This window comes from Danio aesculapii, chromosome 9, assembly GCF_903798145.1.
Source record: "Danio aesculapii chromosome 9, fDanAes4.1, whole genome shotgun sequence".
Lineage (NCBI taxonomy): Eukaryota > Metazoa > Chordata > Actinopteri > Cypriniformes > Danionidae > Danio > Danio aesculapii.
This window is the reverse complement of record NC_079443.1, coordinates 3,182,159-3,199,688: the sequence shown is the minus strand read 5'-3', so window position 1 is coordinate 3,199,688 and position 17,530 is coordinate 3,182,159. Positions and strand designations below refer to the sequence as shown.

Here is a 17,530-nt window from a genome sequence, read left to right as displayed (position 1 = left end):
TTCTTCACTTTTCCCTTTGAATTTAATCAAAAAAATTTAGCCAGAAGTCATTTTCTTTTTAAAAGGCGAATGTTATTTAATCTTTCAGCTGTTCATTGTCCCATCATAAATAGTCCCCTTTCAAGGCGTGCGGCGGGGCTGAAGCGGGGCCGCTAATTGCCTCCTATTTCTCCTGACATGTGGTGGTTTGGTTGGGAGGAAGCTCAGCGGGAAGAAGGAAACAGGAGTCTGAGAAAATGAGAGCTAATTATTTTCCCCTGCCTGGTGTCAGCCTCCGTGTCAGCCTTGTTTTTACAAACTGCAAGCTTTTTTTTTCGCACTAAATAAAACAAACCCGCTCTGCTCAAGGTTTTTTTCCTCTCGTCTTTTTCGCTCTCTCTCTCTCTCTCTCTCTTTCCTGGCGGTGTCGTGGTACCAGCTGCACTTCTCAAAGCCTAAATGAGACCCTGCGATTGTGCTTTTGCCCATCTGACAGCACCGAGTGTTTCTGTTAATGAGGATATCAGGGCTTAGTCGCCGGAAAAGGTGCTGAATTATGTATGAGGTGTCATTAGACGCTTACCACGCTGGCCGTCATTACCGCACATTGTTTCTGCGGCTGCTATTAGAGAACGGCTAACGTTTGGCAAACGCTCGGTCAACGCTTTAAGCCCCGTCCAGAAACAAACACACACATGCTTGCTCTGCTCTTAGCGTGAGTGTGTATGTGTGTGGCGGGAATGAGCACGTGCTTTAAGCTGTTGCCTTTGACCTCAGCACCGGGATGGCAGATTGGACGGATCATTACCGCTCTAGCCTGGCCTCTCGGTACAGGGGGGGCTCATCTCCATTGCTAATGCGAAGGAGAATGGATGTTCGGGTCTCTCGCTCTTGTTATGGCTGAGAAACGAACACGGACGTTTCTCTGCACTCTGATCTCGTCTCAGCACATCATTCTGGACTAAAAACAGGAGTGTGTGTGTGTGAATGAATACTAGAATGATTTATTCTCAAGCTTCCTCCGGGATGTTTGCGTTCACATGCCACACCTTATGGTGCCGCACAGATTTACAGCAAGTCAAACTCTGAAACCAGGGATTGATGGGAATTTTTTTGGTAGCATATTAGACTCAGCATTTGTAGAGGTGCTGAATTTGTTCTCTTACACAAATCAATTAAGTTAACGTCATTGTTTTTTTTACAAATTGAAGTGGATTGAATATAAAACATTTAAATTTTCCTTAAAAAATCAGAAATCAGGGATTTATGGGAACTTTTAAGCATATTAGACACTGACTTAAAGTTATACACTACCTGAAAAAGTCTTGTTGTTGATCTCAGTTGAAAGAGCAACAAATAATAACTGGACTTCTAGTTGATCATTTGGAAAAGTGGCAGAAGGTGGATTTTTCTGATGAATTATCTGTTGGACTGCATCCCAATCATCACAAATACTCAAGATTCTTATAGAAATCAGTCAAGTTTGGTGAAGGAAAAATCATGGTTTGGGGTTACAATCAGTATGTGGACATGCAGCATTAACAGCCTGAGGTATCAAGACATTTGTTCTGCCCATTACAAACCACAGGAGAGGGCAAATTCTCCAGAAGATAGCGCTCCTTCTCATACTTCAGCCTCCACATCAAAGCTCCTGAAAGCAAAGAAGGTCAAGGGGCTCCAGGATTGGCCAGCCCAGTCACCAGACATGAACATTATTAAGCATGTCTGGGGTAAGATGAAGGAGGTGGCACTGAAGATGAACCTAAAGATTCTTGATGCAGGGTCTAAACAAGTCTTAAAATATCTTAAATACTAAAATCTAAATTTTAGGCTTTAAAAAGTCTTAAATTTATGGAAATATTGTGTTGTAGGTCTTAAATGTCTTTTAAACAGGTCTTCATTTTTCTTTGATAATGTATAGCTACCCAATCTGGCAAAACACACACAATTACTAACAATCCATCTCACTAAACCTTTAAACTTTTTATTTAAAAAGATCAATTTTAACTCTATTTATAATAATGGTTTAATTATTTTCCTTTCAGTAACATTTGTTTAAAAGCGCTCCATGTATTTACTGCTGAGGACAGATTGTTGTGCATAGATTTAATTTATTATAGTTTTTAAAACTGTTTAAACGTTTCTTTTTTATTTTAAAGAAAGTTTATGTTGGAAAAAATGCGTGTGGATACAAGTAGAGCTTGCTTGTTTTTACACAATATTTCAAATATAAGAAATATCTCAAATATTTTACATTTTTATTATTAATTTATGATTGTATTTTTAAATGTTTTAAATTCTAATATTTTTTTTGAAAGGTCAAATAAAAGTCTCCATCTGAGACGTTTGAAAAATTCATTAGCCTATAGCCCTTTATGAGTCTAAAATTTCATCTTATTGAAAAGATCTGCAAGAAGGCTTTCTTTGGCATTCCAGATGACTTTATTAATCAGTGATTTGAGTCATTGCAGAGATGTATGGATGCAGTCCTCCAAGCTCATGATGGAGTCAGACACAATATTCATTCTGTTTCCACTGCAGCATGACTTTATATTCTATACTGGACATTATTTCTGTTAAATGACAAGACTTTACTGTCAGACCTTACTGTCCTAATGAAATCATTCAAAATCAAGGCATGATCCTATTTTATTTTGGTCAAATAAGCGTAATCTGGAGGCCTTTACCTTTCATATAAGCCACTTCTGATACCAAATGATCAACTAGAAGTCCAGTTATTATTTGTTGTTCCTAAAACTTGGATATGTGACAAGACTTTTGTCAGGTAGTGTAGTGACTTAGCGTTTTCATATGTGCTGTATGTTTTTGACCATTCTAAAGCATACCATACACTGTAAAAATGATGGGTTCCACACAATTCCTTCATGTTGTCCCAACACAAATCGATTAAGTTAACTTAATTGTTTTTACAAAATTAATGTGGATTGAAGATAAAACAATTAAGTTGTCCCTAAACTCAAATAAGTTGTTTCCAACTCAAAAGGCGAGTCAAAGTCTGAAATCAGGGATTGGCAGGAACTCTTATTTTTGTAGCATACCAGACACTGTAACTTTTAAAGTTATAGTGACTCAGCTTTTTTATACCCATCTAGTAAGGGTTTGTCTTAGCAGCTAATTGAGAGAAAATGCTAAGCTAACAATGTTTACATCAAATGTTTTTGTGAGATTTAAAATAGAAAGGTTGAGTAAACAATAGCAGAATTTATTATTTCGGGCGAACCTTCCCTTTAAGACTTTTCTCTATTCTTTGGTAAAAGTTTGTCTTAGTAGCTCATTAAGAGAAAGCGCTAAGCTAACAGCATTTACTGTTTATTTAGCAGAACTCTCAGTGCTAAGATCAAATGTTTTGTGAGATTTAAAATGGAAAGTTTAAGTAAATAATGGCAGAATAATTTTTTTTTTGGGTGAACTATCCCTTTAAGACATTTCTCTTCCTTTTGTAAGGACTCAACTCAAAGGGCGAGTCAAAGTCTGAAACCAGGGATTGGCAGGAACTCTTATTTTTGTAGCATACCAGACACTGTAACTTTTAAAGTTATAGTGACTCAGCTTTTTTATAGTCGTTTTTGATTCTTCTCAAATGTAAAACTACTGTAGAAACATGCTAAGTGAACAAATTTATCTTAAAACAATGCCAAAGTCAGTCATTCTCCTTTGAAAATGTGCGTTTAGTGTCAGAATGTCTGTCTTTATTTTGGCCTCTAGAACCTTTCCTACTGCAAGTTTACCCAATTATATGTCAGCACTCTGGGTTGCCTTTGTGGAAAACACACGTATTTGTTTTCAGTAACTCATGAAGCAAGTCAAAGTCTGAAACCATGGATTGAAGGGAACTTTTTTGGGGAGCATATTAGACTCTGTGACTTTTGAAGTTATAATGACTCCGCATGACTGTGTATATATCTGACTAAGTTTTGAAGTAGTCAATTTATCTAAGGTGCATGTCTTTGAACGGTGGGAGGAAACGGAGGACTCGGGGCAAACCCACGCGAAACACAGGGAGGACATGCAAAGTCCGCACAGAAACACCAACCGGCAAGGAGAGGGCCGAACCAGTGACGTTCTTGCTGTGAGGTAACAGTGCTACCCACTGGGCCACCGTGCTGCCAGAGAAGGGGAGGAGTAGGGGTGGAAGGGGGGATTCTTCCAAACGAAGATGACGGGAGTAAATAGCTCTGGTATATTATAGTGTTAGTATTCATCTGATTGGTGCAATATGCGGAGTTAATGCGGTACCAGCTGTGTTCAATCATAAGCACGTGATCCACTCGAAATTAGTTTATAAATAAACCACACGTTTCAGTGAATATAGGCAAGGTAATTTGGTGCATTTAAACATCTTTAGAAATTGAAAGATAATGCAATTCAATTCAAGTAAAATGTTGCAAAAAAATTACAACCTACAAAATATTCAACAAAATTTTTCAATATTTTTGCTGCTTTTGATTATTCCTTCTTTTTTAAATTTGTATTTAATAATTTTTCTATAACATATAAATTTGGCTGTACTAGTTTTTGGACCGTTATCATGAGTTATTTTGTTAGACAAGCTCCAGATTTGGCTTCAGTACTGACTAATCTAAAGTATATGCACAAATATAACATTGTAGAGCTTCCTATTAAAAATATGAATTTAAAGGAGAGATTTGTGAAGGGTGTACTTTTAAATGCTGAGCACTAAAGCATACAGCTATATGAAGGCGAATTATAGGGCGGGATGTCATATCTATCAGCAAATGTGTGTTTCATGTCGAATACGAAAGTGAAAGCAAGCTGAAATATTACAGTGTGCTGTTTATGCGTTGCTGTTTATCCTTCACTGAAATTTCCATCTGATATTTTTTCCATATTTTGTAACATCGACTATATTTTGTATTGGGCCTTTTGTTAATTCTCTCTATAAGCCTATATATAAGCCTATAGCCTTATATATAAGCCTATAATGCAGAATTCTGACATTTTTAATAGATCGATTAATTCATTAGATAGCTTTTTACAAAACTTGAAAACTGTAATGAGGCTATGTATGAGAAAGTCTGATCTCTCTAAGTTTATATTTGGTGACAATGTCTGTGGGTGCCAAAATTAAAGCGCACTTTTTCGCTTATGTCTCATTTCTCATCATACGACGCATGACAGCTGAGTGGAATCTGTGGGACTCTGAAAAATAAATCGTGAAACTCAGACCAGTGTGAAGAGAGTTTACTCGCACGTGACTTGCTTTTGTTTAGAAACTTTGCCGTGTGAAAGCGAATGGCACCAGGAACAAAAATAAACATTGTAACAATTTGAATCCCTATTACCATACAATACAGGTGTCAATTCCAGTTCCTGGAGAGCCGCAGCTCTGCACAGTTTAGTTCTCTGCTCCAACACACTTAGCTGTAGGTTTCAAACAAGCCTGAATGACTCAATTAGTTTGATCAAGTATGTTTAATTAGGGTTGGAACTAAACTGTGCAGAGTTGTGGCCCTCTAGGAGCTGGAATTGACACCTGTGACATACACTGTAAAGAATTGCTGGGTTTCACACAATTCCTTTATGTTGTCTCAACACAAATCGATTTAGTTAACTTAATTGTTTTTACAAATTCACTCAAATCAACACAAAACAATTAAGTTGTCCCCAAAAAAACTCAAGAAGCAAGTCAAAGTCTGCCAAGGGAACATATTTATCTTAAAATCAATGCTAAGCCAATCACTGGACCTTTCTTACAACACAAAAATGAACATTTATTCACCCGCTAGTGGTTCCATGCCTTCATGAGTTTTTTAATTTCTGTTAAACACAGAATAAGATATTTCGATGAATGTTAGAATTTTGTAACCATTGATTTCCATAGTAATTACTATAGAAGCCAATGATTAGAAGTTTCTAACATTTTTCTAAATATCATCTTTAGTGTTCAACAGAAGAAATAAACTCAAACAGGTTTGGAACGAGTAAAGTTTGAGCAAAGAAATGGCAGAATTAAATTTTTGGGGGTGAACTGTCCCTATAAACATTTCTCTAATCCTTAGCAAAGGTTTGTCTTAGCAGCACATTAAGAGAAAGCACTAAGCTAACATCGCTCACCTTTTATTTAGCAGAACGCTCAGTACTAAGATCTAATGTTTTTGTGAGATTTCAGATAGAAAGGTTGAATAAATACTGGCAGAATTAAAAAAAAATTTGTGAACTATCCCTTTAAGATGTCCCTTTCTTCCTTAGTAAAGGTTTGTCTTAGCAGCACATTAGGAGAAAATGCTATGCTAACAGCGTACACTGTTATTTAGAACTGTCAGTGCTAAGATCAAATGTTTTTGTGAGACTTAAAATGGAATGTTTGAGTAAATCATGGCAGGATTTACATTTCTTTTGGGTGAACTATCCCTTTAAGACTTCATACTCTGTAGTAAGGGTTTGTCTTAGTAGCTAGTTGCTAAGCTAACAGCGTTTTACTGTTATTTAGCAGAACTCTCAGTGCTAAGACCAAAAGTTTTTGTGCGATTTAAAATAGAAAGGTTGAATAAATATTGGCAGAATTTATTATTTGGGGTGAACTTTTACTTTAAGACGTCTCTCTGTTTTTTAGTAAAGGTTTGTTTTAGTAGCTCATTAAGAGAAAGCGTTACGCTAACAGCGTTTACTGTTATTTAGGAGAACTCTCAGTGCTAAGACCAAATATTTTGTGAGATTTAAAATGGAAAGGTTGAGTACTCTGCTGAAAAAAACAGCTTAAACCAGCCTAAGCTGGTTGGCTGGTTTTAGCTGGTTGACCAGCCTGGTTTTACAGGGGTTTTGGCCATTTCCTGGCTGGTTTCCAGCCATTTCCAGCCTGGTCTTAGCTGGTCATATGACTAGCTAAAACCAGCTAAAACCACCTTGACCAGCCTGGTTTAAGCTGGACATAGCTGGTTTTGGCTGGGCTCCCAGCCTGGTTAGGCTGGTCAAGCTGGTTTTAGCTGGTCATCTTCCGGCCTGACCAGCTAAGACCAGGCCAAAACCCCTCGAAAACCAGGCTGGTCAACCAGCTAAAACCAGCTTAGGCTGGTTTAAGCTGTTTTTTTCAGCAGGGTAAATAATGGCAGAATTAAAGTTTTGGGTTAACTATCCATTCAAGACGTGTCTATTTCTTAGTAAGGGTTTGTCTTAGCAGCTAATTAAGAGAAAGTGCTAAGCTAACAATGTTTACTGTTTTTTTAGCAGAACTTGTCAGTGCTAACATGAAATGTTTTTGTGAGATTTAAAATGGAAAGGTTGAGTAAATAATGGCAGGATTTACATTTTTTGGGTGAACTAACCCTTTAAGACTTCTCTTTATTCCCTAGTAAGGGTTTGTCTTAGTAGCTAATTGAGAGAAAATGCTAAGCTAACAATGTTTACATCAAATGTTTTTTGTGAGATTTAAAATAGAAAGGTTGAGTAAACAATAGCAACCCTAACCCTAACCCTATCCTTTTAAAACGTCTCTCTATTCCTTAGTAAAGGTTTCTCTTTAAAGCTTATTAAGAGAAAATGCTAAGCTAACAGCTTTTACTGTTTATTTAGCAGAACCTTCAGTGCTAAGATCAAGTGTTTTTGTGAGATTTAAAATGGAAAGTTTAAGTAAATAATGGCAGAATTAATTTTTTTTTGGGTGAACTATCCCTTTAAGACATTTCTCTTCCTTTGTAAGGGTTTGTCTTAGCAGCTTATTAAGAGAAAGTGCTAAGCTAACCGCGTTTACTCTTTATTTAGCAGAACTCTCAGTGCTAAGATCAAATGTTTTTGTGAGATTTCAAATGTTGAGACCACTGTTGTCCTCTAGGTTGTGCTGTTGGGTCATTAAAACAGCTGAAGACACAACATTCTCCATGATTACGAGCACATTTACCTGCTAAATTTTAGCCCCTCATCCGTGTCTCTCTGCAGGACTGCAAATGGAAAATGTACTTGGAGCTGGACGGGGACGAGGTGGCGATAGCGTACATCAAAGACGTGACCTTTAACGCCAACAGACCAGATGTAGATGTTTTAAAGATGACCAAGGTGATGATACCTCCATTATGTTTAGAGGAATGCAGAAGTGACATTAACTCAGTTTGTTTCCTGAGGTCAAATAGCTGGGTGTTCATCTTCATAATGTTTACTCCAGAGACAGTACACTGTAAAAAATATCCATAAATTAGCAATTGTTCAACTTTTCCCGTTTATTTATGCTTTTGAATTGCATTATGGACCCTTGATCTTTCTTTCAACAACTTTTAACCTTGATATGTTAAAAGAAAGTGACTTTTATTGTCATTTTTAATAGTTTAAAGTGATATATCGTCTGGGATGGTGTTTTATATTATGCTACATAGACCTTGTAATGAACTGCCAGTGCATTTTCTGTACAGACTTATTTATCTATATATTATTGTACATATATTAATATACATTATATTATTTCAAACTACTAAAATGTCAATAAAAGTCACTTTGTTAAACTGTAGAGTTCAATTTTCAACATCAAACATCAACAGATCAGAGATCAACATCCCATAATGCAATTCACAACTGTAAATAAACACTTGTGAATGACAAAATACAGAAGCTGTTAATTGATAGATTTTTTACAGTGTAGTTATTTATGTGCCACAGGTAGAAAATACCTCATGATGTGTTTTTCTGTGTGTGGTAAAATCTTAATTCCTCTTCAGCCTCCGTTTGTGATGGATAAATGGATAGTGGGAATATCTGGCACGCATACTGTTGACTACATAGTGAACTATGAGGTGAGTACCAGACAAAACACTACAGGTAATATGAAATGACTCTTTATTTTACAGTATACATAACCTGACAAAAGTCTTGTCGCCTATTCAAGTTTTAGGAACATCAAATAATAACTTGACTTCTAGTTGATCATTTGGTATCAGAAGTGGCTTATATGAAAGGCAAAGGCCTCTAGATTACGCTTATTTGACCAAAATAAAATCTGATCATGCCTTAATTTTGAATGATTTCATTAGGACAGTAAGGTCTGACTCTGCTTAGACTAAAGTCTCATCACTGAACCTTCAATAATGTCCAGTATAGAATATGTGGCCATGCTGCAGTGGAAACAGAATGAATATTGTGTCTGACTCCATCATGAGCTTGGAGGACTGCATCCATACATCTCTGCAATGACTCAAATCACTGATTAATAAAGTCATCTGGAATGCCAAAGAAAGCCTTCTTGCAGGACGCCCAGAGTTCATTAAGATTCATTAGATTCATCTTCAATGCCGCCTCCTCCATCTTACCCCAGACATGCTCAATAATCTTCATTCTGGTGACTGGGTTGGCCAATCCTGGTGCACCTTGACCTTCTTTGCTTTCAGGAGCTTTGATGTGGAGGCTGAATTATGAGAAGGAGCGCTATCCTGCTGAAGAATTTACCCTCTCCTGTGGTTTGTAATGTAATGGGCAGCACAAATGTCTTTTACCTGATTTCTGTGGGAATCTTGGCTCCATGTGGGTTCCAGTAGGTCTTCTGCAGTATCTGTGATGATTGGGATGCAGTTCAACAGAAGATTCATCAGAAAAATCCACCTTCTGTCACTTTTCCAAATGATCAACTAGAAGTCAAGTTATTACTTGTTGCTCTTCCTACTAAAATGTTTTTCAGGTAGTGTATGCATATATTGATTTATATAGCATGTAGCTTTCTATATAGTGTCACTTGATATGGTATATTCTGTAAGTATTGGAATGCAGTGTTTTAAATAGCCTTGAGAGCGTGTTCAGCCGGTGATGTGTTTGGCACAGGGTAACGTGAGATCTCCAAAGTGTACGAGACATGTTCACACAGTGCAGTGGAGTTCAGACAGCGGAAAAGACGTGATCAAACCTGTGGAGCTGGTCATCGAGACGGCGCCAGGCATCAGAGAGGCGCACAACAGGAGCAGATCCAACTCAGGTACTACACAGAATTATCTCTTAATATTATTCCTGGAAGAAAAGCAAATCATTCATTGCTTTCTTTCCCTTTTTTGCATAATACATATTTTTCCCAAGTTCAGTTTAACATAGAGAAGATTTCTTCAACACATTTCTAATCATAATAGTTTTAATAACTCATCTCTAATAACTGACTTATTTTCTCTTCGCCATGATGACAGTAAATAATATTAGACTAGATATTCTTCAAGATACTAGTGTTCAGCTTAAAGTGACATTTAAAAACTAGGTTAATCAGGGTAATTAGAGTAATTAGGCAAGTTATTGTGTAATGATGGTTTGTTCTGTAGACCAGTGTTTCCCAACCCTTTTCCTGGAGGTACACCAACAGTACATATTTTGGATGTCTCCCTTACCTGACTAATTAACTTCAGGTTTTGGAGTCTCTTCTTATGTTCTAAGGTGATTCAGGTGTGTTTGATTAGGGAGACATTGAAAATGTGTACTGTTGGTGTGCCTTCAGGAACAGGGTTGGGAAACACTGCTGTAGACAATCCAAAACTAATATTGCTTAAGGGGGCTAATAATATTGACCTTGAAATGGTTTAAAACTATTACAAACTGCTTTTATTCTAGCTAAAATAAAACAAATAAGGAGGAAATACTGTGATAAGTTGCTGAATCTGGTAAACATCGTTTGGGAAATATTTGAAAAAGAAAACCAAATTCACAGGAGGGGGCATCATTTTGACCTTAACTGTATGTTGACTGATTATCATGTTCAACAAGTGAATTGTGGGATCAAGATATTTGTCTAAAATATTGTCAAATAATTGTATTTAACTATTTTTAAAAGCTTCATTTTGGCAAAATATGTTGGTGCTTAGATTTTACTAAATTGTGTTTATTTATTAGTTAGCATTTTCAGTTAGTTTTTAGTAAGATAACATTTTTATTTGAATGATTTGGAATATATATGTTGTGCTCACAAATTAAACATGAATTATTTTTTACTTTTAACAATTGACATTTTTTACAGTTTATAATTATCCGTCACCTTATTTTAAGCAGTTTACTAACTTGTTACACCCTTTGAAGTACCTTGCATGCACAGTTTATTACTTCTGTGCGTCATTTTATGAACAACAATCCTGCATTTTACTAATTCAGCACCTCATTTTATGGACTGCACATGCACAATTTACTAATTCGCCACCTCATAGTAAGTAAATTGTGTGCTCATTTTACTAATTTAGTTTGTTTGTGCATCGTACACACAGTTTACTGACTTTAATAGCATTTTACTAATTGACTCATTTTAATACCACATTTAATGCACATCGAATGCATTAATTTGTTAACTTATTTATCATAAATTGTGTGCACATTTGATTTTTTACCTTTTGTGTGCACAAAAACATTTTACTTATATACTATATTTAAGTTTATATAACCTATTCACAAAGACGAGACAATATTTTAGTCTTAATATATAGTTGAACTGATTAGCCCCCTTTGAATTCTTTTTTAATTATTTCTCAAATGATGTTTAACAGAGCAAGGAAATTTTCACAGTATGTCTGATAATATTTTTTCATCTGAAGAAAGTCTTATTTGTTTTATTTCGGCTAGAATAAAAGCAGTTTTTCATTTTTTTATTAACCATTTTAAGGTCAATATTATTAGCCCCCTTTAAGCTATATATTTTTGATAGTCTACAGAACAAACCATCGTTATACAATAACTTGCCTAATTACCCTAACCTGCCTAGTTAACCTAATTAACCTAGTTAATCCTTTAGATGTCACTTTAAGCTTTATAGAAGTGTCTTGAAAAATATCTAGTCAAATATTATTTACTGTCATCATGGCAAAGATAAAATAAATCAGTTATTAGGGATGAGTTATTAAAACTGTTATGTTTGGAAATATGTTGAAAAATCCTCTCTCCGTTAAACAGAAATTCTGGAAAAAATTAACAGGGGGGCTAATAATTCAGGGGGGCTAATAATTCTGACTTCAATTGTATTTAAAGATATATATTAAGCATAAAATATATCTTATTTTATTGAAATATACATTTTTCTTATTTATTTTCCAGTTATTTTAATAATTTCAGATTTTTTTTAAATTAATTTCTTTATCTACTTGTATGTCAAATATCTTACTCGGGACAATAATAAATAAAGATAATATCATGCATTTTTGTACAGTCTCTCTTATTTTGTTAAAATTATTCACATTTTTGATGATTCTGCAAGGGGTTCACAAACCTTCAACCAGCAATGTAAATATGGAAAATATCTTTTTTACATTGTTATCTACCTGATATATTGAACATGTGCTTCATTTTGAAAATGTTTCCCAATAATGACATTTAATGTGTCCTGTTTATCTTTGTAAAGTAGCTGTAATACAGTCTTCAATGTATTGTCCTTATTCTGCAATGCCGAAGTGCACTTCTTTTTGTCTTGGAACAAAAAGTGACTAGGAATAATAAACGGCAGAAAACGGTCAGACTACTTGTTGTACAAACAAATCAGTTCCTCTCGGTTTCCACCACAGTCCAAAGACATGGGATATAAGTGAATTGGGTAAACTAAATTGGCCATAGTGTATAAGTGTGTGTGAGTGTGTATCTGTGTTTCCCAGTATTGGGTTGTGGCTGGAAGGGCATCCGCTGTGTAAAAACATAGTGGAATAGTTGGCGGTTCATTGCGCTGTGGTGACCTCTAATAGATCAGAGACTAAACCGATGGCAAATAAATTAATGACTTGAATTAAAGCTGACTTGACTTACATCGTGCCACTCTGTGTCTCTCAATCAGGTGTGGATCCCAAATGGATTTACAGCCTGAGAATGAAGCAGATGAAAGAGCAGGCGGCCCAGGAGTCCCCCACCAAGATGAGCCTTCCTCAATTCCTGTCTGTCATCAGTAACCAGTCTTCATATGCAGCAGCCGTAAGGAGATCTCCAAACCGCAGTCCTCTCAGTCCCTGGACCGACTCCCGCAGCTCCTCTCCAACTCTCTCCGTCAAACTCTCCAACATGCACCTGGGCTCCAAAGGAAGCAGTCCATCCAGCACCACCTCCGAGAGTGCTTCTGAACGCGAGCGGCCCCCGAGCGCTGGAGCCAAACACAACTACAACAAAAAACCCTACTACGATCACCACACGCTGAAGATGAGCGGCGGGGGAAGAGGAGAGGGAGAAGCCAGGAGGTTTCTGCCGCAGAGAGGATCTAGAGGCTTCCAACATGCTGGACGGCCACGAAACACATACTCATACGCAACGCCACCGCACCACCAAAGGCCCATACCAGGGATGTCAATGGCCACTGAAGGGCCGAAGCAGAAAGTGGTGTCTGAGGAGCCTGGGGATGGGGACTGGATTAAAGTAGAGAGGAAAAAGACAATTAAACAGGAGTGTAAATATCAGGAAGTGAGGCCAGTCAGAGGTCGGCCGCGTAGAGGTGGGAGAGGCAGTGGACGTGGACGAAACTGAATGTCTTTTGTGCTTTAGAACTTGGCTTTATATCTGCAGCAGTGGTTCTGGAAGTGCTTTTGCCATAGGGATTTTTTACTAATCTCTCGTAATTAAGCCTTGAACCAAACCAAAACCAAACCAAGTAGGTATCACTGGCTGCAGCCCGGAGACCTCCAAGTGAGAGGGATTACACTGCAAGTAGCCTGAGAAGGGTATAAACAGAGGTCGGAGCCAGCTCCAAGTAGGTGGGACTTGAGCTCCAAGTACACTGTACAAACCTGGAGTTTTCATTTATTTAATGTCTCGTACATGACACAGAGTCCAATAATGTGCTTCATGAATGTCTACACCTACCCCAACCCTTAACCCAACCTCGCAGTAACCTGTTGTGTTTCATTAACCTCTACACCTACCCCAAACCTAAACCCAACCTTACAGTAGCCTGTTGGGTTTTATTAACGTTTACACCTTCCCCAACCCTAAACCCAACCTCGCAGTAACCTCTGATGTGTTTTATTAACCTCTACACCTACCCCAAACCTAAACCCAACCTTACAGTAACCTGTTGTGTTTCATTAACCTCTACACCTACCCCAAACCTAAAGCCAACCTTACAGTAACCTGTTGTGTTTCATTAACCTCTACACCTACCCCAAACCTAAAGCCAACCTTACAGTAACCTGTTGTGTTTCATTAACCTCTACACCTACCCCAAACCTAAAGCCAACCTTACAGTAGCCTGTTGGGTTTTATTAACATCTACACCTACCCCAAACCTAAAGCCAACCTTACAGTAGCCTGTTGGGTTTTATTAACATCTACACCTACCCCAAACCTAAAGCCAACCTTACAGTAGCCTGTTGGGTTTTATTAACATCTACACCTACCCCAAACCTAAAGCCAACCTTACAGTAGCCTGTTGGGTTTTATTAACATCTACACCTTCCCCAACCCTAAACCCAACCTCGCAGTAACCTCTGATGTGTTTTATTAACATCTACACCTACCCTAAACCCAAACCCAACCTTACAGTAGCCTGTTCCGTTTTATTAACGTCTACACCTACCCCAAACCTAAACCAACTCTTACAGTAACCTATTGTGTTTTATTAATGTCCACATCTACCGCAAACCTAAACTCAACCTCACAGTAACCTGTGGTTTTATTAATGTCTACTCCACCTACACCACCTAAACCCAGCCCACTTGTGGCGTATGTCACTCCCACTTGGAGGTCACCCACCCTACTTGTAGTGTAATCCCTCCTACTTGAAGGTTTCCAGGCTGCAGTGCTATCTACTTGAGTAGCGTGGGTGACTTCCGTGTGGGGAGACTTTCGGCACGAGTGGGCTGTGTTTAGGGTTGGGGTAGGTGTAGACATTAATAAAACACAACAGGTTGCTGTGAGGTTGGGGTTAGGGTTGGGGTAGACATTCATAACCCACAACAGGTTGAACTCCAAGTTATGTACAAGATATTAAATAAATGAAAACTCCAGGTTTGTACAGCCCACTTGGAGCTCAATCCCACTCACTTGGAGCTGGCTCTGACCTCCATTTATACCCTTCTCAACCAAACAGCTACAAGGAGATCTCGACATTATAAACTTTTATTTGAAGAAGTACTGTATATGCAAGAGGAAGACTTTGTTCTAGAGCTGTCCACCAATAATAACCACAATCTTGATTCGAATACCTATGCAGTCTTAGGACAGGAACAAGCTACTGAATTAAGGAGAAGTTTGCCGTTCAGTAGAAGAGACAAAATACTTTGGAAGTCAATCATGACCATCAACCTCGAAGTAGAAATCACTACTCAAGTGAATTCCCCTTAAAGAGGGTCGCACACTGAATGCGCCACGCCATACATTTTAAAATTGTAAACATCGATTTCTGTCAGGGTTCACACACCGACACTGCAAGTCGGTGGCTATTTGTGGTGCCTAACTACGACTCAGGACACTGTTCCAATTTATGCCATTCCACAAAGCGCATTTGCAAAGTTTCATATTAAATAACATAATAATGACTTGAACCTTGCAGATTATTTTCATTGAGTAATGTTCAAAACTCAGCTATTAAAATAAAATTATTAATAAATTAACTTACCTTAATGAACTTCTCTAACTATATCTTAAAAATGGGGAAGATCCTGCAAGTGAACTTAAGCGAATGTGCACGTCTGGTGTGTCTTACTTTCAACTTTCATATGCATGGCGCATTCGGTGTGTGACCCCCTTAAGCCTTTTCTCAGACCATATGAAGACATTTATGGGCATGTTTACACCTGGTCAGATAGCTAGCTATCTGATTTCTGAAAACGGTTCCATTTACACTTGACCACATGAATGTGGTTCCGCTAAATGGATATAATTCCAATCTTCAAATCTTCATATTGTTTGAAAAGTGGCAAATTTATGCAAATTCATACGATTACAAACATACATTTTTTAAATGAGCAGTGCTCCCAAACCCTAGCCCTAACCCTACCCCTCATTGGGGGATAAACAAATTATATGACTTACTTAGCAGCATGTTTTTAGTTATTTTTCGAATTATTAAGTATTGTGAAATGATAATTTTTCCCATCCTAAAATGATCTAGAATCACCCTTGATAGATAATGGAGTTTTTAATAAACATTACCATTTTTAAAACAAGTCAAGTTAACACAGTTTGAAAAACAAAATCATGCTATACAATCGTTGCGTACGAAATCACATACTTCCATACAATATAGTACGCTAAAAACAGTATGTGAGTCGAGTAGTATGTCCGAATTCATATAATTCGAAAAACAGTATGCGAGAAGTACCCGAATGACCTACTACTTCTGGCGAGATTCTGAGGTCCGCATTTGATGGAAGCTACTCTATCCCATGATGCTCCGCAACAATTCATGAATAGGAGTAAAGCGATGCAACTGACACTGGTTGGTCAAGTGATGATGACAAAAATGGCAGATGTAGTACATCCAAGTTCAATTCTACTGACATTCATACTGTATAGAACGCACTTTTCTAACGGTCGAGTAAATTCAAACGCAGTACATACTGAGTAGTAGATTTTGAACGCAGCCAATGAATTTTCAACATCTGAGCTCGCAACACTGCTCTGTCTTTAAGGGTTTATCAATTATTTTGATATATCCCTGCTGACAAATCCAGCTTAAACCAGCATAGGCTGGTTGGCTGGTTTTAGCTGGTTGACCAGGCTGGTTTTAGAGGGTTTTTTGCCATTTCCAGGCTGGTTTCCAGCCATTTCCAGCAAAATCCAGCTAAAACCAGCTTGACCAGCCTGGTTTAAGCTGGACATAGTTAGTTTTGGCTGGTCAAGCTGGTTTTAGCTGGTGATTTTACCAGCCTAACCAGCTAAGACCAGACTGGAAATGGCTGAAAACCAGCCTGGAAATGGCCAAAACCCCTCTAAAACCAGGCTGGTCAACCAGCTAAAACCAGCCAGCCAGCCTAGGCTGGTTTAAGCTGGATTTTTCAGTAGGCATGGAAATAATGAATTAAGTATTTGTTTGCTTCCAGAATCCGACTGTTGTGCTTTGTTCTAAAAGTAAGGGTTGATGGAGGGTTAGACTAACAGATTTGTTTTTGACCAAAGCACTATCCCTAGCTGTATCAATATACTGTAAGTACATCCAAATGATTAAATATATGCATCTTATAAACTGACACTGGTAAAGGGCAAAGGTTCACCTTCAAATGAATATACTGACTAAAAAGTCTTCATTATTATGCCTGTCCTGAAAAAAGGGCCTTTTTGGTGATGTTTTTCCCTTTCCAGGATTAAACTTGAATATTCCTCTTTTGCGCTTATGATTTCATTGTTTCTTTTTGAGGTGTTTCTTATTGGATTTATGCTGAATACTTCAGTGATAATGAGAATTGAGCACTATTACACTGTTTAATACTGTATGTCTGCAAGACACATTTGATTATATTGTTATATATTTTATTAGAAAGAAATATTTCATTTATATGACATTAAAGATGTATTTATTATTATATTGGTGGAAATTTACACTTTGTCAGTTTATAATATATGAATAAAATGTAAACTCTGAAGGAATGCCTTTCTTGTTTCATCTAGTCTGCATTTCGCGCGGTTTGTGGCAAGCCCTTGCAAATGAGCGCTGAGCTTTGGCGCC

General features: G+C 37.5%; 1 protein-coding gene across 1 annotated transcript in view; it reads left to right on the top strand.

Moving 5' to 3' along the window:
- The window catches only part of map3k20a (mitogen-activated protein kinase kinase kinase 20a), a 63,010-nt gene extending 45,823 nt beyond the window's left edge, over positions 1 to 17,187 (top strand). Inside the window, exons 17-20 of the mRNA XM_056464671.1 lie at positions 7,894 to 8,010; positions 8,664 to 8,738; positions 9,757 to 9,907; positions 12,716 to 17,187. Coding sequence (XP_056320646.1) covers positions 7,894 to 8,010; positions 8,664 to 8,738; positions 9,757 to 9,907; positions 12,716 to 13,392 — 1,020 coding nt within the window. The 3' untranslated portion in view covers positions 13,393 to 17,187. The remainder of the gene's footprint in view (positions 1 to 7,893; positions 8,011 to 8,663; positions 8,739 to 9,756; positions 9,908 to 12,715) is intronic.
- The last annotated feature ends 343 nt before the right edge of the window (positions 17,188 to 17,530 follow it).